Source organism: Crocuta crocuta, unplaced genomic scaffold (genome assembly GCF_008692635.1).
Source record: "Crocuta crocuta isolate KB4526 unplaced genomic scaffold, BGI_CrCroc_1.0 scaffold175, whole genome shotgun sequence".
NCBI lineage: Eukaryota > Metazoa > Chordata > Mammalia > Carnivora > Hyaenidae > Crocuta > Crocuta crocuta.
The window spans coordinates 1,877,874-1,889,306 of NW_027530988.1; the positions used below are offsets into that span (position 1 = coordinate 1,877,874).

The 11,433-nt window shown below is 42.3% G+C and overlaps 1 protein-coding gene and 1 non-coding gene across 2 annotated transcripts; both read left to right on the forward strand.

Moving 5' to 3' along the window:
- Positions 1 to 5,862: 5,862 nt before the first annotated feature.
- Positions 5,863 to 5,969, forward strand: LOC144236799 (U6 spliceosomal RNA). The gene has a single exon (XR_013336649.1). It is a non-coding gene; the product is annotated as a U6 spliceosomal RNA (small nuclear RNA).
- Positions 5,970 to 10,228: 4,259 nt separating this feature from the next.
- Positions 10,229 to 11,062, forward strand: LOC144236707 (small ribosomal subunit protein eS6). Its single transcript, XM_077770358.1, has one exon. The coding sequence runs from the start codon at positions 10,274 to 10,276 to the stop codon at positions 11,021 to 11,023; it is 750 nt and encodes a 249-aa protein (XP_077626484.1). The 5' UTR covers positions 10,229 to 10,273; the 3' UTR covers positions 11,024 to 11,062.
- The last annotated feature ends 371 nt before the right edge of the window (positions 11,063 to 11,433 follow it).

Sequence of the window (11,433 nt, forward strand, 5' to 3'; positions counted from 1 at the left end):
TGCGCCCCGCTGTAGCCCAGCTCCGCCCTTTCCGATTCGCCACTTTGCGCAGGCGTATACGCAGGTCGCGGGGGTGGGGGGGGGGGCGCGAAACAACTAATGCGCAGACGCAGAATACATCCACAGAAAGCGCCACGGCCAGAGAAAGCTAATGCGCCTGCGCAATGGATCTGTTCCTGGCCTGGAGACGTGTACTCTTTTTGTCCTACTTCCGCGGTCAGGTTGGTGACGCCCACAGTTGCTGTAGCAACAAGATAGCGTGGGAGAAAGAGAGGGACCGGTTTTACAAGGGAAGGTGTAGCTCCCCTAGGATTAGGGCTTCCTTCGGACCACCTGTGTCTTCGTAGATTCACTGCCAATTCCTGGCTTGTCGGAGTTCAGTACCGGCGCGGCCCTAGCTCCGTTTAGGGCGGAAATGCGTGTCCCAGATCATTAGAGCAAGTTAAGTTCCCCCTTAGTGAGAAACACTGCTTGCTAAGAACTTCGCAAGCACCAGTTTAGACTTGGTTATTGCGAGAAGGAAGTGCGGAACGGATAGAGGCAAGGAGCTTGACCTCTACCTGGCCCTGAACTGGACTGGGATATGGCCCTGGGAGCGCTTACGAATAAGCGCAGTAGAACCTAAATTCATAGGCATTAGTAAATCAGGTAACATTTATTGGTCGCCTCGTGGCATTGTGCTAAATTGTAGGTGCCGTTGGGCCAATCAAATACGGTCTTTTTTTTTTTTCCAGTTTGTTTTTTGTGAGAGAACCAGTGGGGGGCGGGGCGGAGAGGAGGGTGGGAGAGATAGGACAGGTGATCCGAGCACACACTGAAAGCATGGAACCTGATGTGGGGCTTGAACTCAGGAACCTGGAGATTATGACCTGAACCCAAATTGGATGCTTAACCCACTGAACCACCCAGGGGCCTTTCAGATACGGTCNAGCTGGCAGTCAGCACAGAGCCCGACGCGGGGCTCGAACCCACAAACTGCAAGATCATGACCTAAGCGAAAGTCGGATGCTTAACCGACTAAGCCACCCAGGCGCCACCAGATACGGTCTTAAAAGGGTCCGTGTTGGGGGCAGGGAGTGAGAAAACAATCGATTAACATTTAGACAATAAATGATCAAGTTTAGCAACCTTTTACTCGCAAGCTAGTATCTGGAATCTTCTATAATATCCCAGGATATCAGCGCCAAAGGCCCAAAAGTGCATTGCCTGGTTCAAACCCTGCCACCCATCCCCACTCGTTTTGCAGAAGAAACTGAAGGTTTGTGGTTTTGTATTTAACAAGTGGAATTACCTATTTTTTAAAAATATTTTTATTTATTTCTAGGAGAGAGAGAGAGACAGCGTGAGCAGGGGAGGGTCAGAGAGAGAGGGAGATACAGACTCTGAAATAGGCTCCAGGCTCTGAACTGGCAGTCAGCACAGAGCCCGACGCGGGGCTCGAACCCACGAACCACGAGATCATGACCTAAGCGAAAGTCGGACGCTTAACCGACTAAGCCACCCAGGCGCCCCGGAATTACCTATTTTTATTTAACGTTTTAACTTCTTTAAAAAATAAGATCCATTTTAATTTCTCGCTTTTGCTGCGCTTTAATTTCACATTAATCTAACCTTCCAGCCCAAGTTCATCTAATCTTTGAGCTGCAGGTTGTACATAACCAGGTGCTTTTAAAACTTATTGACAACTTTGAGCTATCCTTGGTACTCAGTCAAAATTCCTAAAGCAGCAAGTGAAGACAAGGGTCCTACATTTTCACTTTTTACTTGTTAAACTGGAAACTATATCGCCATCAACAAATGTGCTGTTTAGCAGTGGTGAGCAAAACCTTGGTCAGGTTCTAGAAAGAAGAGAAATAATTCATGTCCTCAGAAAGCTTTATGGGGTGCCTGGGTGGCTCAGTTGGTTAAGTGTCAGACTCTTGATTTTGGCTAAGATCATGATCTCACAATCCTTAGATTAAGCCCAGAGTTGGACTCCTTGTATGGAGCCTGCTTGGGATTCTGTCTATCCTTCTGGCCCCCACCCCTGCCAGATAGATAGATAGATAGATAGATAGATAGATAGATAGATAGATAGATAGATAGATAGATAGATAGATAGACAGATAGATAGATAGATGGATAGATAGATGGCCCTACAATCTATTTAAAGAGATATATTCATATTCACACCCACAGAGATTTGCACTGCTATATGAACTTAAGTTCAGCCTAAACTCTCTTATGTTGCTGAGAAGAAAATGAAAAAAAAAAAAAAAAGCGAATAACCAGGCTGGTTCCTATTTCAATACAATAAAGCAGGAACCTTCAGTTTCTCTGACAAGTTGAACCTTTCTCCCTGCCTCATCAGCAATGAGGAGGGTAGCTTCCTCACCACCATTCAACTTCAGACTTTAAAGGCTAGGCTGATGCTTTTTAATCATTAAAGAGTGAATTTCTCAGGGGGGTTCTATTCCATCAGCCAGGCTCCTTCCAGCAGTTTCTCCCTTATGCTTTGTCTGCCTTTGATCCATGTCAACTATCATCATTAGCATCTCCACAGGAACCCCTGAAGGGGGAAAGCAGAAGAGATGAAAAATACCAAATTCACTTACCGAGTGAATCCTTTTCTGAGACCTGCAAAGTCAAACACCAATATAATAAACTAAAGCTTTTCTGGACTACTTAAAAACAGCAAGAAAAGGGCTTGTATTCTGTTCAGTTTATGATTCTATAATCACGGAAACATTATTGACTGATCCGCCAATAGAAAATTGCTAATAGTATTGATTTCAATAGTTTGTACATTTATTTTTTTAATGTTCTTTTTGTTTGTTTGTTTTAGAGATAGTGTACACAAGTCAGTGGGGAAGAGGGGCAGAGGGAGAGAAAGAATCTTAAGCAGGCTCCATGCTTAGTGCTGAGCCTGACATGGGGCTCGAGCCCAAGAAGACCCTGGAATCATGACCTGAGCCAAAATCAAGTGTTGGATGCTTCACCACCTGCACCACCCAGCCACCCTGGTTTCAGTAGTTTAAATCAAAATATTAATATATGTAAAAATTCAGGGCCAGAATAATGGATAAGAGTGCAGGCTCTCCAGTCAGCCAGTCCTGTGTTTGAACGTTGATTCTGCTGTTTACTAATTGTCTAATTCGTGACAGGTTAGTCTGGGAGCCTCATTTTCCTTTTCTATGAAATGGAAATAACAATAACAGGATCATTGGGATGTTATGTTAAAAAGAAAGCCATAGGCCCAAAATGGCCCCACTTAGACTTAGTCCTCAAACCAGGGCTTAATACATAATCTAACTGCAGTCTCAATATCTCCCAGAAATATAGTCTTACCCAGTCAGTTAGGAATTTTTCAGTTAGCACCAGTGAGTCTGCCGCATGGGCCCTCTCCATCCCCCAAAAGAAGATAAGACCCAATGCTTTCCCCACTATGGAAAAGTGGCCTAAACAATCCTTTTCTTTGGCTCCTAACTTTCTTGCCCCACCTTCTTTCTATAAAAAACCCTCCACTTTGTAAAACTCCTCAGCATTCCCCTCTATTTGCTAGATGAAATGCTGCCCAATTCATGAATCATTTTAAAAAGCCAATTAAGTCTTCACAGTTTACTTGGGTGACTTTTGTTTTTTAACAGTTGAGAGGACTAAATGAGATGTCAACATTAAGCACTTAACATAGTATCTGCCACACAGAAAATGTTCAGTAAATGTTTGTTCTTGACAATCATTAGTACTGGTAATTAACTATGATTCCTCTAGTTCTCAGAATAATTACACGTTGGGCAAACCACAGAGCCCCAATAATTTGGGCATGCAAGAAGAGATGGTATTGAAAGACTACAAATTTATAAATTGAAGGGGCAAAACAAATTTATAAATTGAAGCTGAAGTCAGAATAGACCTTAGGAGTTTTATTACAAAAACACTGTTGGAGAGGAAAAACTCTTTTCCCTCTAACCATCTTAGTTTTATTGGCCCTGTAAATTAGACTAAAAAAAAAAAAAATTAAGAGAAAACAAGCAGAAGTTTATTAACATATGCATCATGTATACACGTGGGAGTACTCAGTTATGAGTAACTCAAAGGGGTGGTTGGAACTTGAGCTTATATCACCTTAAAAAACAAAATTCAACTGAGTACATTTTAAAGATCTTCCTAGCTTTGTTCAATGATCCATAATCAGGCAGTATTCAATCTAACCAACAGAAGCTCTGAGGAGCTATACAAAATAAAAGACTTTTATAGGCAGAAGGGAGCGAGAACTAGGAAGTTATAATAACAAAAAGCAGATTGGTTATATCAAGGTCACTTTCCTTTATGGGATGGCAGGGATCTATCAGGCACATTAATTCACTAAGACTAATTAGGCAATTCCTGATTGTTTCCATTTCTGGGAAAGCCAAAACTATAACATTTCATGACATGGGGCCTAGTATAAGTGACTCCATTTAGGCCCTGTTTTGTTTGTAACAATATCACCTTAACAAAAAAGGAATACTCTTTTGGAGAAATGACAAAGAAAAAGGACTTTGAGTTTCTAGGGCAGCAACTTGTGGGAAGGTAGAAATATATGAGGGAATTAATAAAAAATAAGGATTAGTTAGGAGAGTTTGTTGTATCGATTCCTCGGGTGCCCTCTCTGGGTTGATAAAGGATCTAGAATACTTCTGTTCTTCCCTTGTAAGGGGTGAAAGGGGCACATCTACATAAAGTTAAGTCCCTCTTTTAGACAAATAGGAGGAGGCAGAGAGCTTTTCCTGTATCTGCTTCTTCTCAGTTGCCTTCAGCTCAAAATAATCTTTATGGTACAGTGGCATATTTGGGGGTGGCATGTTCTGCTATTCAACACTCAACATCGTAAAACAATAGGAAAGTGAAGGGGCAAGAGAGTCCCCTTACAGGCAAAGGCCATCACTTTACAGTGTCTCTCTAGAGTAAGAAATGACACTCTTTATCGAAACACAAATCTTCCAAAGAAAATGACTCTTCTAAAGAAAATCTCTGCATTGGAAAGAAGAGTTTTTTCCAATTCTTCTTCCTTGTATATTTTTTCCTTCAGAGCCCTCCTTTGCATATAACAATAGCTCCACCTTTTAAACTGGCCCCAGTGTGGCCAAAACCCCCTTTTCTTACATATTGTAATGTAAGAAATGTGTATTCAGTCTTCACCCCTGTTCCAGGCACAGTGCTCCCTCCTAAAACTCTAGTAATTTCCTAAGTGATGATAAGAGCACTAGGAGCATCTTTTGTTATAAAATTTGGTTTTGTCCCCAGTTCCTGAAATAGCTCCATAGCAATAAAGGTGAAAGGAGTGTCTTTTGTTATTCATAGGAGGCCCCTTTAAACCACACTTGAATTTAAGTTAATAAAGAGGCTTTTGGAAAGCCCTTAAGGGTAGGGACTGGTTGCCAGGGAAACCCAACTCCATGATTCCAAGTAGGAACTTTAAGCCCCACTCTAGAGAGGAAAGGGGCTGAAGATGGAGTTCAATCACCAGTGGGCAATAACTTGATCAATCATGCCTATGTGATGAAACTTCCATTAAAGAAAAAAGGAGGGGAGATCCCTAACCTGGGAGAGGTTTGGTGAATTTATGGGTCGCTGAGCACACCCAGGTGCTGGGAGAGTGGTGTAACTGGGGAGGACATGAAGGCTCTGTGCCCCTTCCCCCATACCTTGCCCTATGCATCTCTTCCATATTGCTGGGCCTAAATTGTGTCCTTTGATAATAAATTGGTGTTTAAAAAAAAAAGTCAACTGAGTAAATATAAAGATCTCATTGACTTTATGCAATAATTTATGAATCAGGGAGCATCCCATCTAGCAAATAGAAATGAGCTCCAAGGAGTTGTACAAAAATGGAAGATTTTTGTGCTCACTTCGGCAGCACATAAACTAAAATTGGAATGATATAGAGAAGATTAGCATGGCCCCTGCATAAGGATGACACGCGAATTTATGAAGCATTCCATATTTTTCTCTTAAATATGGAGAACAAACAGAGAGTTACTGGAGGAGTTGTGGGAGGGGGAGTGGGCTAAATGGGTAAGCGGCATTAAGGAATCTACTGCTGAAATCATTGTTGCACCATATGCTAACTAACTTGGATGTAAATTTAAAAAATAAATTTTTAAAAAATTGAAGGCTATTGTAGGCAAGAGGAGGATGGGATAAGGAAGCTAAAAGAGAGCATTTTTCCAGGAAGGTTAGCTTGTCATGAGTGAAGTCCCTGGGGTCTTGGCCAGATTACCTCACCAGCGCTGACCAGGAAGTTCCAAAGGGAGAAACTCCAGTTAGGTTGGGTATTAAGTCTTGATGGGATTTTAACAAAAGTGACTCCATTTTAGACCTTGTGTTTCTTTTTAACACCAGTAATATAGCAAACTGTTTTCCCTGGGTTCTGTGAGCCATTCTAGCAAATTATTGAACCAGAGGATGGGATCATGAGAACCTCCAATTTATAACCAATTGGCAGAAGCACAGGTGACAACCTGGAGTTGATTTTCTCCTGTTAATTTGTCACATCAATCAGAACCCCTCACTTTTCCTCCCTAGTGCCCAGGAGTCTACTATATTGGGCTTTGCAAGGACAGAACACTTTCCACAATGTGGGACTGAACCCATCACTGCCTGAGCAATATTGTCCAATAGAATGTTCTGTGATAATACAGATGTCTCTGTACTGTTGGGTATGGCAGCCACCAGACACATGTGGCTACTGAGCACTCAGATGTAACCAGTTGTAACTAAGAAACTTTTTCATTTTTATTAATTTAAATCTGTTAAAAAGAAAACCACAGTCCCAGGGGTGCCTGGCTGGCTCAGTCAGAAGAGCGTGTGACTCTTAATCTCGGGGTCATGAGTTCAAGACCCAGGCTGGGTGCAGAGATTATGTCTAAAAAAAGAAAAAACCAGAGCCCCAAACTGGCTTCACTTACACCACATTCACAAACCCAAGCTTTAACACCTAATCTAATTGCAGTTTCAACGTTCCCCAGAAATGTAGTCTTAACAGGTTAGTCAAGAATTTTTCCATCAGTGCCAGTGAGTCTAACACATGGGCCCTCTCCCTGCCCCAAAGGAAGATAAAACCCCTTGCTTTCCCCTACTATGGAAAAGTGGCCTGAACAATCTTTTTCTTTTGCTAATAGCTTTCTTGCCCACCCTCTTTTTACAAAAGCTTTCAATTTCATAAAAATTCTGCTGTTACCCTCTATTTGCTAGATGAGACACTGCCTGATTTATGAATTATTTGTTTTTAGTGAGAATAGGGAAAAGGGACAGAGAGAGAGACAGAAAGAGAGAGAATCCTACAACCCTTGGATCATGATATGAGCCAAAATCAAGAGTTGGATGTTTGGGGCACCTGGGTGGCTCAGTCACTTAAGCGTCCAACTTCAGTTCAGGTCATGATCTTACAGTTCCTGAGTTCAAACCCCATGTCCAGCTCTGTGCTGACCGCTCAGTTCCTGGAGCCTGCTTCAGATTCTGTGTGTGTGTGTTTCTCTCTCTCTGCTCCTCCCCCCAGTTTTGCTCTGTCTCTCTGTGTCTCTCAAAAATAAATAGACGTTAAAAAAAAAATACAGGGTACCTGGGTGGCTCAGTCGGTCAAGCGTCTGACTTTGGTTCAGGTCATGATCTCATGGTTCATGGATTTGAGCCCCTCACTGGGCTCTGTGCTGACAGCTAGCTCATAGCCTGGAGCCTGTCTTTGGATTCTGTGTCTCCTTCTCTCTCTGACCCTCCCCTGCTCATGCTGTCTCTCTCTCTCTCTCTCAGAAATAGATAAAAACACTTAAAAATAAATACATACATACACAAATACATAAATAGATGATAGATAGATAGATAGATAGATAGATAGATAGATATAGTTGGATACTCAACAGACTGAGCCACACATGCGTCCCTGGTAAATTGTTTAATCAAGGCAATTAGAAGGGGTACCTGGGTGGCTTAGTCAGTTAAGCGTCCGACTTCAGCTCAGGTCATGATCTCACGGTTCGTGGGTTTGAGCCCTGTGTCAGGCTGTGTGCTGACAGCTAGCTCAGAGCCTGGAGCCTACTTCCGATTCTGTATCTCCATCTCTCTCTGACCATCCCCTGCTCACACTGTCTCTCTCTCTTTCAGAAATAAATAAAAAATTTAAAAAATAAAATAAAGGCAATTAGATCTGCAAAATTTACTTGGTTAAATTTTGTCTTCTAACAAACCTAAGTAGCCATATGTAATGAGTGGCTATCATACTGGAACAACTTTACAGCTCTTCAACTCAGTTCCTATGTTTAATCTAAGGGTCATACCTTGTTCATAGTTCATTCAAAACACAGTCACACCCATTTGAAACCAAAGAATGTTCTGTCCCTGCCAGACCTAATCTATCAGGTTATCAGCTCCACCTATTCCTGGAATATTTAATGTGATTTATAGGCATAGGAAAGAGGGTTTGTCAAAATTAGTTTCCATCCATAAAGACCATATTAAAACTTTAATCATGCAAGATCACCTGGGTGGCTCAGTCGGTTAAGTGTCCAACTTCAGCTCAGGTCATGATGTTGGGGTTCATGAGTTCAAACCCTGTGTCGGGCTCTGTGCGGACAGCTCAGCCTGGAGACTGCTTCGGATTCTGTGTCTCCCTCTCTCTTTGCCCCTCCCCTGCTCATACTCTCTCTCTCTCAAAAATAAATAAAACATTTAAAAAACTATTTTAATTTTAATTATACATAAAATCACACATGATGGCAGTAGAAAGTTGATTATTTTGTACTTGCACGTAATGTGTCTTGTCTTGAAGATAAAGAGAAAATTTCTCTCCAGAGGCCTGCCTAGAGTAGTCACTGAGAGTCTTCTCCAGTCTGCAATTCTAGCAGATCCAGCCCAGTCCTAAATTATCCCAGCTCTGGGGATGCCTTAAGGGAATCCATTGACTTTGGTTATAAAAGGCATCTTCCATTTACATGTTTCCTGCTTCCAGGCAGCCATGCATAAAGATGGTTTGGTGGGGCGCCTGGGTGGCCGAGTGAGATGTGCATCTGACTTGATTTTGGCTCAGGTCCATGATTTACAGTTCATGGGATGGGGCCCCAAGTCAGGTCCTGTGCTTGGATTCTCGCTCCCTCTCTATTTGCCTCTCTCCCCTGTGTGCCCACATGTGTGCTGTCTAAAACAAACAAACATTAAAAAAAAAAAAAAAAAGCTGGTTTGGCACACAGAAACAAAATACACTGCCTCCTGAGATGAGGTCTAGAGAGATACAATATCCGTTCCAGTGAGGTCATCCTTGCCTCAAAAAACTGCTATATCTTAACAGGTTTTCAGAAAAGGGAGAGATATTGTTGATCTATCTTGAAATGATGTAGCCCAGAGTTTCCTACAGGATACAATTTAGAATACAGCTCCCAAAGCCCTTGACACTTAGCATGTTAGTTTATAGGTAATTGTTTACATAGCTGCCTCCCAGCGGGACTTTTTATCCATTTATTCATCCAGTCATTACTGAGTATCTACTCTGAGGCACACCCAGTTATAAGTGATGACAGCAAAGCAGAGAACCAAGCAGACAAAGCCCCCCATGAACTTTCAATTCTAGTGGAGGGAAACTGATAATAAATTAGTAAACAAAAAGGCACAATAATTTCACATGGTGATAAGTATTACGAAGACAATAAAATACAGTAATGTAAATAATTGTAAATAAAAATAGAGTGATTAGAGGTCTCTTTTAGACCCTGTGGTCAGGAGAGGCCTCAGAAAAGGAGAAGTTTGAGTTGAGCTAGGAATATAAGGTCGAATATTCGCCAGCCCCACAAAGGGACAAACAGCCCGGGGGGAGGCAGATAGGAAGTCTATGTTTACTACTAGAGCAGGCTATTTCCTTTTATTAACAGTATTCTTAGAGCCTAAACTAATGCTTGGCTTTGAAGAGGTATATAATAATAAAAATAATAATAGTAATAAATTTTAGCATAAATGTACTAAATGTTTATTGAAATTATTTTAGTTAGTCCTCATAGGACACAAGGCAGGGGAAGAAAATTAAGAGACACAAGTAACTTATCCAAGGGCATTCAGTGAATATGTAGCAAAACCAAGATTACCCTTAACCGAGACTTCTGACCCCAGAAACTATACTTCTAATTAACCAATGAGTCTCCGTGAACTCCAGCATCTAAAGGACTTCCTTCAAATGCGGTTTTTAGCATCAAGCCAAACCAACTAAATTAGAATCTCAGAGGTTAGGGCTCTTTTTCGTGGCGCCTCGGAGGCGGTAGGCAGCCTCAAGATGAAGCTGAACATCTCTTTCCCAGCTACTGGCTGCCAGAAACTCATTGAAGTGGACGATGAACGCAAGCTTCGTACCTTTTATGAGAAGCGAATGGCTACAGAAGTTGCTGCTGATGCTTTAGGGGAAGAGTGGAAGGGTTATGTGGTCCGAATCAGTGGTGGCAATGACAAACAAGGCTTCCCCATGAAGCAGGGTGTCTTGACCCATGGCCGCGTCCGCCTACTGCTGAGTAAGGGGCATTCCTGCTACCGACCACGGAGGACTGGAGAAAGAAAGCGCAAATCTGTCCGGGGTTGCATTGTGGATGCCAATCTCAGTGTTCTCAACTTGGTCATCGTGAAAAAAGGGGAGAAGGATATTCCTGGACTCACTGATACTACTGTGCCTCGTCGCCTGGGGCCCAAAAGAGCTAGCAGAATCCGCAAGCTTTTCAATCTCTCAAAGGAAGATGATGTTCGCCAGTATGTCGTGAGAAAGCCCCTAAACAAAGAAGGTAAGAAACCTCGAACCAAAGCACCGAAGATTCAGCGTCTTGTCACTCCACGTGTCCTCCAACACAAGCGTCGGCGCATTGCTTTGAAGAAGCAGCGCACAAAGAAAAACAAGGAAGAGGCTGCAGAATATGCTAAGCTTTTGGCCAAGAGAATGAAGGAGGCCAAAGAAAAACGCCAAGAACAGATTGCCAAGAGACGGAGGCTGTCTTCGCTGAGAGCTTCTACCTCAAAGTCTGAGTCCAGTCAAAAATGAGATTGTTTTAAGAGGAACAAATAAATTTATAAGATCAGACATCAAAAAAAAAAAAAAAAATCTCAGAGGTTAGGGATTAGAAACCTGAATTTGTAACAAGCCCTGCAGATGATTTTTATGGACACTGTAGTTTAGAACCACTGTGCCAAGGCTGAAAGAATGAATGAGACAACTCCTCCACTCTGTATTGCTTTGCCCCACATCTGACAAAGCAATGCCTAGATCCCTAAACTCTATACATACATGCCCATTCTCTTAAACTTTGAGCACTTATAATGATAATCAGATCAGTTTAACACTGTCTAACAAGAAAGAAATCTCAGAACCTAAGACCCGCAAAAGGGCTAATGAAAAACACCTTGATAAACCCCCTCCCCACCAGCATCCTCCCACCCACCCTCCACCACCCT

Coding starts and splice junctions, on each gene's coding strand:
- LOC144236707 (XM_077770358.1), top strand. CDS start 10,274: ATGAAGCTGAACATCTCTTTCCCAGCTACTGGCTGCCAGAAACTCATT.